Here is a 16,451-nt window from a genome sequence, read left to right on the forward strand (position 1 = left end):
TTATATTTCCAGCTGCTTTTTTCTTGTACTCTAATTTTTCCCTCAATAATCTTTTTGCCATTCTTTGCATTCTGTCCAGTCTTCTGACTTGGCACCATCTTTGTGCAATTATGCCTTTTCTTTAAATTTTATACTGTCCTTAGTTAACTATGGATAATGTATCCTCCCTGAAAATTTTCTTTCTCATTGGAATATATCTATTCTGTGTATTCTGCAATATCCCTTTAAATATCTGGATCCATATCTCTATTAACCTACCCCCTAGCCTCATTTGCCAGTTTACTTTGGCTCGTTCTGCTTTCGTGCCCTCATAATTGGCCTTTAAGTTTGGAATACTAGTCTTGGAGCCACTCTTCCCTCCCTCAATGTAAAATTTAATCATATTATGATCGTTGTTATCAAGGGGTGCTTTCACAATGACATCATCCCATTTTACAATACCAATATCAATTTCACAATATCTTGCTCCAATAAGTGCTGTTCCAAAAAACTATCCCTAAAACATTATATGAACTCCTCATCTAGGCTACCCCTGCCCTTCGATTTTTCCAGTCTATAGATTAAAATTTCCCATGATTACAGCTGTATCTTTCTGATAAGCTGCCGTTATCACTTCCTTTATACTCTGTCCTACCATGTAGTTACAATTGCATCACTGCCACAAGCAACTTTGTAGTTTCTCATCTCAACCCAAACCACTTCTACATTTTGGTTTCCAGAACCTTGGTCATCTCTCTCTAGTGCATTAATACCATCGTTAATTAACTGGGCCATACCTCCACCTTTTTCCTAACTTTATTCCATCCAAATGTCGCAGATCTCAATATTTCCAAGCATGAGTGTATGAAAAACAAATACGTCAAAGTTTATCAATATATTCTGAAAACATAAAATCAAATAATTCCAGCATTTCCAGTTTTTAAAGTTTATTTATTAGTGTCACAAGTGGGCTTGCATTAACATTGCAGTGAAGTTACTGTGAAAATCCCCTAGTCACCACACCCTGGTGCCTGTTCGGGTACACCGAGGGAGAATTTAGCATGGCCAATGCATCTAACTAGCACATCTTTTGGAATGTGGAAGGAAACCAGAGCACCTGGAGGAGACTCACGCAGACATGGGGAGAACGTGCAGACTCCGCACAGACAGTGACCCATGCCGGGAATTGAACCAGGGTCCCTTGGTGCTGTGAGGCAGCAGTGCTAACCAGTGTGCAACCATGTGTCCATTCGATGCATTGTGTTCATGCTGACTGTGTTGATTCTGTGAAAGCTATCCTGTTTGTCCCCACCCCCTGCTCTTCCCATAGCCTTGCAAAATTTTCCACTGCAGCTTTTTCCAGTCAGCTTGAATGTGTAATGGAAAACATTTATTATTAAATCCATGCATAATTTTGAACGCCTCTCCACTTTAATTGCCTTTGTTCTGAGGGCAACACACTCAGTTTGTCTTGCATCTCCATGTAACTGTTCCTTATCAGTGGAAATACTCATTAGGCTCATCTGCAGTCCAAAGATGTGTGGGTTAGATTGATTGGTCATGCTAAATGGACTCTGGTGTCAGGATTAGCAGAGTGAATATGTGGGGTTACGGAAATAGGGCCTGGGTGGGATTGTGGTCGGTACAGACTTGATGGGTCGATTGACCTCCTTCAGCACTGTAGGATTCTGTAATTCTATAATACATGTTGAAAGAGGGAAAGAGAAAAGCTTGTTTCAGGTACACACTATTCTTTTTAAAAAATCGTTTTATTGAAAATGATATGAGCTGCTGTCTCAACACAATTTTTCATAGTTCCAGAGCATGGCAATGTTTGGCAATTAATTTTTTGCGGAAATAACCAATAAAACATTTTCACATTGTGCAATATTTACAGCAACAAAGCAAACGGTTCAGCCCATTATAGGTAAGGGAAGAGGCCGAGGATGTCCCAATTGGTGGCGTTACGGCAAATAGGGTCCAGGTGAAGGCTGGGATGAAAGCGCTTTATCTGAATGCACGAAGCATTCGGAATAAAGTGGATGAGCTGGTGGCGCAGATCGACACAAATGGATACGATCTGGTGGCCATTACAGAGACGTGGCTGCAAGGTGACAGGGACTGGGCGATGAACGTACAGGGCTATCAAGTGTTTAGGAAGGATAGGCAGGAGGAAAGAGGGGGTGGCGTAGCTCTGCTGATTAAGAATAGTATCAAGGTGGTAGCAAGGGATGATATCGGAGCCAAAGAGCAGAAAGTGGAATCGTTGTGGGTGGAGATTAGGAACAGCAAAAGGAGGAAGACGCTGGTGGGTGTCGTCTATAGGCCCCCGAATAATGATCTGGAGGTGGGGCGGGCTGTTAACGTGCAAATAAGTGCGGCGTGCAGGAATGGGACGGCAGTAGTTATGGGGGATTTCAATCTGCATATTGATTGGTCGACCCATGTTGGACGAGGTGGGCTCGAGGAGGAGTTCTTGGAATGCTGCCGGGATAATTTCCTTGAACAGTGTGTGTTGGAGCCGACGAGGGAGCGAGCTATCTTGGATCTGGTGCTATGTAATGAGGCGGGTAGAATTAGGGACCTTGCGGTGAAGGATCCTCTTGGAGAGAGTGATCATTGTATGGTGGAGTTTCTGTTGCAGATGGAGGAGGAGAAAGTGGGTTCCCGGACACGCGTCCTTTGTTTGAATAGAGGGGAGTATGGTAGGATGAGAGAAGAATTGGCGAATGTGGACTGGGGGAGCGCGTTGGAAGGTAGGTCTGCTGAGGAGCAGTGGAGGATCTTTAAGGAGATCTTTCTTGGTGCTCAGCAGAAATTTATTCCGATGGTCAAAAAGGACTGTAGGAGGAGAGGTAATAAGCCGTGGATAACGAAGGAGGTGAAGGAAAGTGTTAAATTAAAAGCGGAGGAATTTAGAGTAGCTAAGAGCAGTGGGCGAGAAGAGGATTGGGAAAGGTTTAAATGTCAACAAAGATTGACAAAGAAGTTGATAAAGGAGGGTAGGAGAAGCTATGAAGCAGGGCTAGCACTTAATATAAAAAAGGATAGCAAGAGTTTTTATAAATATATAAAAAGGAAGAGGCTGGCTAGGGTGAACGTTGGTCCTTTAGAGGATGAGAAAGGGGACCTAGTGGTAGGGGATGGGGATATGGCTAAGGTCTTGAATAACTTTTTTGTTTCTGTCTTCACGGAGGAGGACGTGAATAATTTGCCGGGTGTTAGCGATGGAAAGGTGGTAGGACTGGAGGGTCTTAATGACATTACTGTTACTAGAGAGGTGGTGCTCGACAGACTGGAGGGGCTGATTGTGGACAAGTCCCCAGGACTGGATGGAATGCATCCGAGGGTTCTGAAAGAAATGGCGGAGGTGATAGTGGATGCCTTGGTGGTTATTTTCCAGACATCGCTGGATTCCGGGGAAGTGCCGGAAGATTGGAAAACAGCTAATGTTACGCCGTTGTTTAAGAAGGGTGCCAGGCAAAAGGCGGGGAATTATAGGCCGGTTAGTTTAACGTCTGTTGTAGGTAAAATGTTAGAATCCGTCATTAAGGAGGAAATTGCGAGGCATCTTGAAGGGAATTGCTTGATAGGGCAGACGCAACACAGTTTCATTAAAGGGAAGTCGTGTCTGACAAATTTACTGGAGTTCTATGAGGATGTGTCTAGGGTGGTGGATAGAGGAGAGCCGGTGGATGTGGTCTTTCTGGATTTTCAGAAGGCGTTTGACAAGGTACCTCACAAGAGGTTATTGCAGAAGGTCAGGGGACATGGAGTTGGGGGTAGGGTGTTAGCGTGGATAGAGGATTGGTTGTCAAATAGGAGACAGAGTGGGGGTCAATGGGTGCTATTCGGATTGGCGGTTGGTGACTAGTGGGGTGCCCCAGGGGTCAGTGCTGGGGCCTCAGCTATTTCCCATTTATATAGATGATCTGGAGGAGGGAACCGAGTGTAGGGTGTCGAAATTTGCTGATGACACCAAGATTGGGGGAAAGGCAAATTGTGCGGAGGGTGTGGAGAGTCTGCAGAAGGATCTAGATAGGCTGGGCGAATGGGCCAGGAAATGGCAAATGGAATTTAATGTTGGCAAGTGTGAGGTGGTCCACTTTGGTAGGAAGAATGGTAGGAAGGACTATTACTTACGTGGCGAAAAACTGCAGCAGGCGACGGTGCAGAGGGACCTCGGGGTCCTTGTGCATGAGTCGCAAAAACCCAGCTTGCAGGTGCAGCAGGTGGTCAGGAAGGCGAATGGGATGCTGGCCTTCATAGTGAGGGGGATTGAATATAAAAGTAGGGAGGTCTTGCTGCAGCTGTATAGGGCATTGGTGAGGCCGCAGCTGGAGTACTGTGTGCAGTTTTGGGTGCCGCACCTGCTCAAGGATATTTTGGCCTTGGAGGGAGTGCAGAGGAGGTTTACTAGGCTGATACCGGAGTTGAGGGGGTTGAGCTATGAGGAGAGGCTGAATAAACTAGGCTTGTACTTGTTAGAGTTTAGAAGAATGAGGGGCGATCTCATTGAGACGTATAAGATGATGAATGGGATGGATAGGATAGAGGTGGAGAGACTCTTCCCGCTCAAAAAAGACAGTAGGACTAGGGGGCACAGCCTCAAGATAAAGGGGAGGCAGTTTAGAACGGAGTTGAGGAGGAACTTCTTCACTCAAAGGGTGGTGAATCTCTGGAATTCTCTGCCCGTTGAAGTGGTGAAGGCTGCCTCGCCAAATATTTTTAAGAAGCTGGTTGATGGGTTCTTGATAAGAGAGGGGATTAAGGGTTATGGGGAGAGGGCGGGAAAGTGGAACTGAGCCATGACAGATCAGCCATGATCTTATTGAATGGCGGGGCAGGCTCGAAGGGCTAGATGGCCTACTCCTGCTCCTATTTCTTATGTTCTTATGTTCATTGTGTCTATACCAGCTCTCTGCAAGAGCAAGTTCAGTTAGCCCCACTCCTGTGCCATTTTCTTGTCGCCCTGGGTTTTTCCTTTCTTTTCAGCTGCTTATTCATTTCTCTCTTCCTGAGTCCCTTTGACCTGGAAGGTATTTGGGTTGCACATCTTGTATACGAATCAGCTAAAACAACACATTGGATTTATTACCAGAACCAAATTTACAGTCAAAATCTGCAAACAGATATGAGTAAGCTAGAACTAAAACTGCTGTATTGCAATTGAGACAACTACAGCACATGGTCTAAAGGGTCAACTACCATAGATGATCAGACAGCCCTATGCTGTGATATACCTCGACTTCCTCAAAAAAATTAAATTTTTCTTTCTTCTTTCGTGAGATGTAAGCTTCACTAACCAGACTATTTGTTGCTCTTCTCTAATTGCCCTTGAGAAGTGGTGGTGAGCAGCCGCCTTGAGCTGCTGTCCATCTAGTTGAGGTACACCTGATGGTAAGAAGGCAAGAACCAGGACTTTGACCCTCAATCCATTGGGCCAGTGGGCTGAGTTTATAAATGTGAGATGATGCATTTTGATAGATCAAATCAGGGCAGGATTAATTAATGGTAGGGCACTGGGGAGAGTTTTAGAACAAAAAAATCTAGGGATACATGTCCATAGCTCCTTGAAAGTGGAGTCAGTGGTGAAGAAGGCATTGGCATGCTTGGTTTCATTGGTCAGAACATTGCATACAGGAGTTGGGATGTTTTGTTGAAGTGATACAAGACATTAGTACGGCCACACTTGGAATACTATGTACAGTTCCAGTCACCAGATTATAGAAAGGATATTATTAAAACAGAAAGAGTGCAGAAAAGATTTACTAGTATGCTATCAGAACTTGATGGTTTGAGTTATAAGGAGAGGCTAGATCGACAGGGATTTTTTTTTCCATGGAGCATAGGATGCTTAGGGGGTCTATAAAGTAACGAGGGGCATAGATAAGGTAGATAGTCAACATCCTTTCCCAAAGGTAGGAGAGTCTAAAACTAGAGGACATAGGTTTAAGGTGAGAGGGGAGAAATACAAAAGTGACTAGGGGGCAATTTTTTCACACCGTGGTGAGTGTCTGGAACAAACTGCCAAAGGTAGTACGAGACTGGGTACAGTTTTGTCTTTTAAAAACCATTTAGATAGTTACATGGATAAGATGGGTATAGAGGGATATGGGCCGAACACGGGCAATTGGGACTAGCCTAATGGTTAAAAACTGGGCGGCATGGGCAAATTGAGCAGAAGGGCCTGTTTCCATGCTGTAAACCTCTATGACTCTGTAAATGGCAGGTAGGTGATACAGTCTCAAGATGGGACATTGACCAAAAGTCTAATATTGGAACTTAAGCAGAGAAATTAACAGCAAAGCGTTGTTTCGGTCTCTTTCTCCAAGAAAGGATAGGCTTGTCATAAAGGGAATGATACAGAGTTCACAAGATTAATTCCTGGGATTGTCCTGTGAGGAAAGACTGGGCCTGTATTCTCGAGTTTAGAAGAATGAGAGTTAATCTCACTGAAACATACAAAAATCTTAAAAGGGCTCAACAGAGATAGTTGCAGGAAGGATGCTTGGTGGTGTTGGTGGCGGCTAGAACCAGGGGCCACAGTCGCAGAATAAGAGACAGGCAATTTAGAACACTCATGAAGAATTTCTTTACTCAGAAGGCAATGAATTGTTGAAATTCCCTTCTTGCACGAACTATGAAGGCTTCATAATATTAGACAAGACAAATTTCTAGATCCTAAAGATATCAAGTGATATTGGAATAGTGCATGAAAATAGTATAGAGTTAAATGATCATTCATGACCTAATTGAATGTGGAGCAGGCTTGATGGGCCGAATGGCCTACTCTTTGTATTTCCTATGTTCGTATGAATGGGTAATTAAAATGGTTGAAAATCGTGGTGTGACAAGTGTTGCCTCAACCTTGGAACTGATATGGTTTTTAATTTATATGAACACCCTTGAATTCAGTAATTCAGTCCAAGCTGGTGGTATGTAGACAGTATCAAATAATGCTGACTGGCCTGTGCATCTCAAGCACTTAACTTTTATTTCAAATTTCTGACTGCTGCAATTTTCTTTCTCATCTCACTTGGAGATTCCCAACCTTTTGTGCTGTGTCTGAAATTAATTGGTCTCTGTTTTATTCGGTTTCAAGAGCACATTTCATTGCCTTGTGTACTTCAGCATACATGACTCATGGTTCATCGTTAAACTCAGCAAAATCAAATTAAGCACCTTAATTTCAATAAAGTTGCCCTATCCTATCACTCATTTGTACTGAGAGCAGTAAAAGGTAAAACTATTCAACCACTTTTAAAAAAATTTTTCACTCCCCCTTGTGAATTAGCTATTAATAGCATGTCTGCTGTCAATTGTAACACAACATTTTCATCCATTCCTTAAAGATTAAGCACAGGGAATCAACTGAAACCTTGTGCAATAATAAGGGAAAGTACAACTGCAAATATGAACTCATTCAATTTATTAAGGTATGGTGGCACAGTGGTTAGCATTGCTGTCTCACAGCGCATGGGATCTGGGTTCGATTCCTGGCTTCGGTCATTGTCTGTGGAGTTGCACATTCTCTCCATGTCTGTGTGGGTTTTCTCCCACAGTCTGAAAGACGTGCTGGTTAGATGCACTGCTGTGCTAAATTCTCCCTCAGTGTACCCGAACAAGCACCGGAGTGTGGCAACCAGGGGATTTTCACAGTAACTTCGTTGCAGTGTTAATGTAAGCCCACTTGCGACACTAAAAAAGTTCCAGCTCCTAACAGTGGTGAAATACAGGACTGCGCCACTGTAAACAAACCACTCGAGTTGCAGTGAATGCAAATACTGCATGAAATGAGAACCACTGCCTCGGCGTAGGGCATGTACCATCTCTTTGTTAGGTCCAACATCGAAACTCTGGTTAATAGACCGTTCCAGCTGGCACAGTGCCGGGTGGTGCACAGTTTACTGTGTCTGGTCAGATTTCATGCTGTTTGTGGGACTTTGCTGTAGACAAATTGGCTGCTGCATTTTCTACATTACAACAGTGCCAAAATTTTAAAAATACTTAATTGGTTGTAAATCACTTTGGCACTTCCCCAGGTCGTGAAAGATGGTGTTATAAATGCAAGTATTTTTAAAAGCAATAACATTCAGCTTCTACATCCACTGTTGTCGCATTGATTGTTTTTGGCATGTTTGTATAGCCTGACAAATAAAATAATTGATTTTTTTTAATATAGTTAAACAAAGCTTTCCAGGAAGAAGAATCACCTTCTGTTATCTACTGTATTAGCATGCAGTGGTTTAGAGAATGGGAAGGATTTGTCAAGGGCAAGGAACACGGTATGTAAACCACAAATGTCACAAACATGTAAAATGGGCTCATGTCTTGGTTATTTCAGAGGTTGTATTCATTTGAAATTTGGAGATGCTTCTTTACTGTTGCTTGCTTTCCAAGCAGGTGAATGCTTTGGGGGTAATTTGACATGAGTACATGGGACTGGAACTTCTGAGTCCTGGCCCCACTACTCCTTATTACTAACCTTAGTGAGGAGCTGCAGATTTCGCACTTGACCTTCCAACTCAGGCTGGGAGAGACAAGTGCAGTGTAAGAGATACCCAAGCTATTTAGTCCAGTGTGACCAAGTTGGGGGGAAAGGAAGCTACGTCCCAGGTTCAGCACTAGCTGCCAGACGGCGGTGTTGGGGGGGGATGTGGAATAGGAATTGGATGGATCAGTTGGGGGAGGAGTAGGGTGGGCAGGGTAATCAGTTCAATAGGGTTAGGTTGAGTTTAGTGATGAAGGGTTGGGGGGGGGTGACTGGGTTGGCGGTAGCATGTATCGGGGGGTTCAGCAGTTCAGTCATGGCTGGGATAGGATGGGTCATGGGGATCAGATGATTGGTCAGGTCAGGAGAATGATCAGCAGGGTGTAGTTGCGGATAGGGGGTTGGGGGGATTGGGATAGTTGGGATGTCAGTAGTATATCAGTTATCCAAGAGTTAGAAGCGGTTTTAATTCTTCTAACGTTTCCTCAATAACAGTAGCAGGAAACCAGAACGTATCTTATCTTGCTGATGTTTTAGCATCCGTTTTAGGTGTGTTCATTGAATTGAATGTTTGCCCTTCCCTCGGTGCTAAGCCTGCTATTTGGCTCAGATTTTACACTTACGCATATGGTGTGTGCCTGACAGGGTTGTCATGTATTGAAAATGTAGTCCAAATTAAGTTTTACAAAATATTCACAGTATAATTGATTATTTGGACAAACAGTTCTACATTAGTGTTTTATATTGCACACAAGCCTCCTTCCACCTCCCTTCATTTAATTCCATCATCATATCCTTCTGCTGCTTTTTCCATTGTGTTTATATAGCTTCCCTTAAATGCATCTCTGCTATTTGCCTTAACAATTCCTTGTTGGAGTGAGTTCCATAATCTCAGCACTGAAGAGGTTTCTCTTGTTGGATTTATTAATGGCCACCTTACATTTATAGTCTCTAGTTCTGGTCTCACCTACAAATGGAAATATTGTCTCTCTATCTACTCCATCAACCTCTTCTGTAATCTTAAAGTTCTCTTATCAGGTTGTCCATTGGTCTTGAATTCTCTAGAGGAAAGCGCATCACCCTATTCAAACTTTTCTAATAGGTATAACCCCTCAGGTCTGGGCATCATTCTAGTAAAATACTTTTGCATCTTCTGTAATGCCTCTTTTTTTTTAACATAATATTGAGACCGTACGATACTTTGTTCAGGATTTGTTTCCCTCACATCTGTACTAAATTTGATTAATGAGGGATCCAGCTCAAAGGCTGTAATGAAAATCAACACAAGTTACAAAAGAGTAATTGAACTGAAGGATGCATCATCAATGGCTGAATTAAGTTTATTTAATTAAATATTGAGAACCCGGTGTTCTAAATGCCTGAAAATTTTGTTTACATCCCGACTGTGTTGGAACCCAGATTCATTGGGACATTTGTACTCCAACGTATTCATTGCCAGAAGCTCAGATCTGGGCCACTTTCCGATCTATCTCCCTACCTAGTTGAAACTTTCAACTTTAAAAATAAAGGTTGATGACAACTTTACTCCACTTCCTGCTTTATCTCGCCTTTCTTTAATTTCAACCTGTTCTGTAGACTTTGAGCCCTCAATTTAATACAAAGTATTTGCTGGCAGAATTTCCACCTCAAATTAATTAATAAGCACATGCAAGTCGTTAATCCTGAGTTTAGTGTCTGAATTTCTCAATTTAATCTTGAAGTTCTTCAAATAGAAAATATTTTTTGAAGTAACATTATAAAGCAGTTACTTGCAATGCATTGTAAAGGAAGTATAGATTTATAAAGTTGGTGAATGCTACAACTATTATGATCAGTTGTTGACTTTTTAAGTATTTGTCATAGGATTTTTAATTATGATGGGACTTGAGTAGCGGTTGAACATAATACTAATGGAGTGTAATTCTGCTGACTTCCTTATTGTCTTTTTTTTAAATATTCATTTTCTCCGCTTCAATGAGGTGCCTTCCAATGAGAAATGCAAATTGTTGTTTACAATATGTATTTATAGTGATATTTGACTTGCTCTGTGCCATTTAAATAAATGGCCAGCTAATGACAGTGTCATCCCTGATTTATTAATACACTCCTAATTCTTGTCTTAGAGCATCCTGGTCCAATTGATAACACCAAGATCAGTGTTGGTAAAAGCAACCATGTGTCTTTAAAACAAGGTATGTGCACATTCTTTATTTCCTACGTTTTTACTGCAGTAATTAGTGCTGCTGCCTCTCAACACCAGGGCCCCGGGTTCAGTTCCAGCCTGGGGTGACTGTGTGAAGTTTGCACGTTCTTCCCCTATCTGTGTGGGTTTCCTCCAGATGCTCCACAGTCTAAAGATGTGTGGGTTAGGGGGATTGGCCATGCTAAGTTGCCTCTTAGTCTCCCAAGCTGTGTAGATTAGATGGATCAGCCATGGTAAATGTGTGGGGTTACGGAGATAGGGTAGGGAAGAGGGACTGAGTGGGGTACTCTGTCGGAGAGCCGGGCGCGGACTCGATGGGCCAAATGGTCTTGTCTGTACTATAGGGGTTCTATGATTTGAAAGGGAGAGCAAAGTTATAGCTACTTGTATAGAGCTTTGATTAGACAGAACTAGGTCTAAGTGTTTTAAACCTAAACAAAAGGTCATTTTAGGGATATGAATAATAGTGCTGGCTGAAGTGAACTGGGAAGCTAGTTTGGAAGTTAGGACAATGATGTTGCCTTGGCAGACTTAGAGATATTTAATAGCACTCAACAAAGGTTTATCCCAGTGGGAAAAGGAGACTGAGAAGGATGCATCATTGGCTAAATAAGTTTGTTTAGTAGGCTTACATTAACATTGTACCAGTCAGTTATTTTTGATCTGATGGCACAGTGGTTAGCACTGCTGCCTCAGCTCTAGGGACCCAGGTTCAATTCCCAATTTGGGTCACTGTCTGGGTGGAGTCTGCACACTCTGCCTGTGTCTGTGTGAGTTTCCTTCAGGTGCTTCAGTTTCCTCCCACGGTCCAAAAGATGTGCAGGTTATGTGCATTGGCCACGCTAAATTTTCCCTCAGTGTCCCCGAACAGGCACCGGAATGTGGCAACTTGGGAATTTTCACAGTAACAACTGCACTGTTAATGTAAGCCCACTTGTGACACTAATAAAAAAATAAATAGAAAGATTGTATATTTGTCAATTTTGATAGATCAGATCCAGATCTGGTTCAGTCCAAGAGTTGTCTAATCTCTGCTGTCTACCTATCATCATAATACTGCGTTAGAATGCTGATGTACCAATACACATCAGGTTGCAGATGAGATCTGATAATTGGATAACAAATGGGAATCTGAAGGGCATATGGGGAATGTTTGTACAGTTCATATGTGTTTAAGTGTCCAAGACACCTAAGAAGAACAGACTTGTGCATTCCATGACCTCAGTAGAAGCACTTAGAACCAATTAAGTAGTTTAAGTGTAGTCACTGTACTGTAAGAGGTTTTCAATATGGAAGTTGTAATTCGACAAGTAAACTTCTTATCCACATAGACTTTATTTATCTAGTATATCCATAATGCTAGTTTTATTTGGTCTTTCATGGGATGTGGGTGTCTCAGGCCAGCATTTATTGCCCATCCCTAATTGCCCTTGAACTGAGTGCCTTGCTAGGCTGTTTGAGGGCATTTTAAGAGTCAACGACATTGCTGTGTGTCTGGAGTCGTGTAGGCCAGATCAGGTCAGGACAGCAGATTTCCTTCTCTAAAGGACATTAGTGAACCAGATGGGTTTTACAACAATTTTGACATTTGTGGCTGGTAGCCCTTAATGAGACTAGATTTCTGTTCCAGATTTTCTAATCAGCTGCTGTGCTGGGGTGCTGTGGTAGTAGCAGTCAGGTAAATTGGGTTGGACTGATTTCCGGGGAGCCCAATATAGCGGACTGACTACCTGTCCAGAGAAGCTACAGGCCCTGTACTGGCAAGCACAAAGAATCTTAACTGTGTTGGTTGGTGTGATTTGGGAGGGTGCTATTTACCAGTTCCATGCCTTTGTGGTGATGCTAATCGTGTTCTTTTTAAATTTCTCATTCCAGGAGCTGATTCTGGCCAGATCTCAGAAGAAACCTGGAGCTTCCTCTACTCCATCTATGGAGGAGGCCCAGAGATCATTCTGCGGCAGAATGTCAGTCATCCTGATACATCAAATATAGAAGAAAAAATTGAGGTTGAAATCCGCCCAGTGCAATAATGTTAAAGGAAATGTTAGAAACTGTGAATTATGCTGGATTCTAAGCATTCCAGGGTGTGAGATATTTTCTGAAAACAACTCCTGCAGTGGCATTAATGTTTTGTGTTTTAGGGACAATCACAAAGTTAAACCCCTTTTATGTAATATAGTTTGATGTAGATTTCAGGCTTACCTGATAAGCTGTACTGAAGGATTGGAAGTGTTTTCTGGTGGTATGTGATGTAGCTTTGATCTGTGAAAGGCCCACACACTGGAAGTGTACTGGTGTGAAACAGGTTGCTTATATTAAGTTGACTCAGGAAAGCACTGATCTTCTGTTTGCACTGTACTGTAGATGAAAAATCAAAGATTTCAAAGCTCTTGTCCGTGCTACTGTAAGCAGCTAAAGGAATATTCTCAGGAGAATTCGCAAAAATTGTAATGTTGAGTCTAGATGCAGTGTGGGTGGGACAGGCTAACTCCTACATATTGTGTTAATCTGAATTATAAGGACCATAGAAAGCCATTCAGTCCATTGAATTGGTGCTAGCACTGGATCTTTGACCGTCTAAGCCTCTTTCCTACCTTTTTTAAAAGCTTCAATTTATAACCCAATTCCTTTTTTCAATGCCTAAGTAGCCACTTGTAATAAAGCATTGCCTTTCCTATGGGGAAAATGTCTTCCATCTATCCTCTAATCGAAATCAGTCTCTTGTTTTACAAAGCTGGAAAACCAGAACGTATCATTTATTGTTTACCCCCTTTCATAACTTCAAAAATCTGTTAGCTCACCCCGACTACTTTCCTTCCGGTGAGAACACTCCAATTTTGTGAACCTACACATTGACCCTCCTCAGCTGTCAGCACTCGCTCCTGGGTCTGAAGCCAGTAGGCTCAAGCTCCACTCTCGAGACCTGTTGACATAACGGAGACTGTGATCACTGAAGAGAGCTGTATTGTTGGAGGTGCTGTCAGGGCTGTGCTTTGTTACCTACTGAGGCAGAAGATTGTAGAGTCAACCCCACACAAGGAGCTGAACGCACAATCTCTGCTAACTTTCTAGTGTAGACCTGAGGGAGTCTGTGGTGTTCACTAATAGAATGGTTACAGCACAAAAGGAAACAATTTGGCTTGTCCAGCTCTTTGCACTCTTGAAGAGCGGACCCACTTCCCCCATTTGATGGGTAGGCAGTGTAATTAAAGTCTTTACCCAGCCACCTTCAAATTTTGATTTTTGTTTTTCTGGCTTCTTGCTGGGTCAAAATTATCTTTCGTCTCCAGTGAGCCACTTCACTTAAAAAGAGAATCACTGTAAGCAAAACGTTTTGTGTTTGAGAGACACTAAGATTGTTTCTTGCATTATTTTCCTAAATGTCGAGACCTGTATTGCCACTGCGGTCTTTCTGAATACACTCTCTGAACATTATTTTTAAATACTGGGAGATTGTCTCTGACTTTCAGTGACGTGCCTGGAGTTGAACATCCAGGAGTGATGGCCAGTTGGTCCATCCAGCCTGCCTCCACACTCCATAACATTGGAACATTCATGACTCAAAGCGCTCAGTCAGTTGTATTTGAATAAATCTGTGGGCTCTCTACTGCACGGTCCAGTAAAGGAAGAGAAACTCCTCACCATGGTATAAATTTTAATCTACAGCAAAAGAAGATATCAGTTGGGTTTAGACTCAAGTGCGATTCTTGCTAAACTTCTTTGAAGTATTTCACTAAAAGCACAGCTGATTATTCTCTAGGGTAAGATTATGTAACTGATGCAAAAATGATCCTGTAACTCGTTGGACAGATTAGTTGACCTTGAGCAACAGTCTTCTAGAATTGATGATTTGAAACCAGTCTCCTTAGCATGTGCCTCAAAGGAATGTTCCATAAAATTGAAACCATGCATTAGCCAGAATGTGACTTTTCTGTTTCTAAACAGGATTTTCCCTTGAGCTTTTTTGTATTAATTTATTTTTTAAAATGCGCATGCAAATCTCGATTGCAACAATGGCTGATTTAAGTTGAACTTGCACTTTGAAGAAATTATGACTCTAACTAACTACATTTTTTTTAAAGGAATCATTTATGTAAGGAATGTAAAAGAGTACCTTGATAATTGCAATTAACGGAACCAGGCACCTTCAACTCTGAGAACAAAGCACTCAGTCTCATACACCTGTGCATGTTATCTTTGTGATAATAGGATCATGAATGTGAAAATGTGCTGCACTGCTGCAGAAGTACATAATTGTGGAAGTAAAGTTGGAATGCATAATCAGTGGAAGATGTTCTCTTAGCTTCTTGATGCTGAATAGCAATAGGGACCTGTCTCTCTTGTTCAATAAAACAAGTGACACAAACCCTGCTGTAGATTTTCTTTCCTGTGCACTACTTGGTAATGTCACATAACAGTTCGCCTTCCTGGCTCTGTCTGTCCTTTCAAGAGTCTTTGTTTATCCACAGCTAGTCTGTATTTAGGTAGAAACACTACAATAAAAAACAGAAAAGGGTGACACAGCACCAGGAACCTGGGTTCAAATCCCAGCTTGGGTCACTGTGTGGAGTCTGCACATTCTCCCCATGTCTATGTGGGTTTTCTCCCAAAGCCCAAAAGACCTGCAGGGTTAGGTGCATTGGCCATGCTGAATTCTCTGTGTACCCAAACAGGTGCTGGACTGTGGCATTTCACAGTAACTTCATTGCAGTGTTAATGTCAGCCTACCTGTGACACTAATAAATAAACTTAACAAAAAACCTCAGCAGGTCAGGCAAATGTGATGAGCGAAGTAGTCAGTGTTTCAGATTGATCTGTCATCACAGTGGGAAGACATTGAGATAAAAATCTTTCAAATAGTAGCTATGAGAAGAAGGGACATTAGGGTGTCCATTTTGGTTTAATGGTAGCACACTTATCTGAGTCAGAAGTTCAAGGGCTTGAACCCCTTCCAGAAATATTATATAGACTGGTGAAAGTGTTGAAGACCTGAATCCTTGCCTGTCAATTTTCAGTATCTTGTTAAAGATGCCACTCAACCTGTATGAGCATTGGAAGGTTATTTTTTAAAGCCTTGCATTTAAATAGCGCTTTTTGTGATCACTGAATGTTTCAAAATGCTTTACAGCCAATTAAGTACTTTTTTGCAGTGTTGTTACTATTATTAGGAAATGCAACAGCAAATTTGCACACAGCAAACTCCTGCAAACAGCAAGGTGATAATGTAATGTCCTAACTGTTAAAGTTGAGGGTTTTAAACAAAAAGAAAAATGTGGTTTGCACATGTAGATTCAAGCTAACAACAGATTTATTGAAGAAACTGTACAGAGTACAAAATTAAACTAAGCTTTCCCCAGTGCACATCCCATGACATCACTATCAAATCATGTAGCCAGCTCTTAAAGCAATCATGCAACCATTTAAATGTATAACATCCCTCCTCCTTTATTTCAGTGATCATGACAACAAATTGTTATGATGTTATACATAGGATCAATAAGACTCTAGACACAGTACGACACACCATTAATTATTATACACAGTCAGTAAGAAAGTCAATCAGGAGGCCATCTATTCTTCAACATTCTGAATTTGTCTGTCCTTGACTCTAGAAGTACGATTTGGAATTCCAGTCGACACTTCTCTTGGAACTAATTCTGCATCATTCCTGCATGATAAGCTCAATGCGTTCTATGCTTATTTTGCGTAATGGGTGAGTGGGAGATTGTCATTTGCCTGAACAGCCTCGGTTGAATTGAAATCCGAGGTCACCAT

The 16,451-nt window shown here is 42.0% G+C and overlaps 1 protein-coding gene across 2 annotated transcripts in view; it reads left to right on the plus strand.

The window, feature by feature from the left end:
- The window catches only part of usp33 (ubiquitin specific peptidase 33), a 78,725-nt gene extending 63,611 nt beyond the window's left edge, over positions 1-15,114 (plus strand). For both annotated transcript variants that reach the window (XM_080195152.1, XM_080195153.1), the window contains exons 23-25: positions 8,165-8,267; positions 10,597-10,665; positions 12,552-15,114. In XM_080195152.1, coding sequence (XP_080051278.1) covers positions 8,165-8,267; positions 10,597-10,665; positions 12,552-12,706 — 327 coding nt within the window. In that variant the 3' untranslated portion in view covers positions 12,707-15,114. The remainder of the gene's footprint in view (positions 1-8,164; positions 8,268-10,596; positions 10,666-12,551) is intronic.
- Positions 15,115-16,451: the final 1,337 nt, after the last annotated feature.

The sequence above is a fragment of the Carcharhinus amblyrhynchos genome, chromosome 9 (genome assembly GCF_965287045.1).
Source record: "Carcharhinus amblyrhynchos chromosome 9, sCarAmb.v2.hapA, whole genome shotgun sequence".
Taxonomy (NCBI): domain Eukaryota; kingdom Metazoa; phylum Chordata; class Chondrichthyes; order Carcharhiniformes; family Carcharhinidae; genus Carcharhinus; species Carcharhinus amblyrhynchos.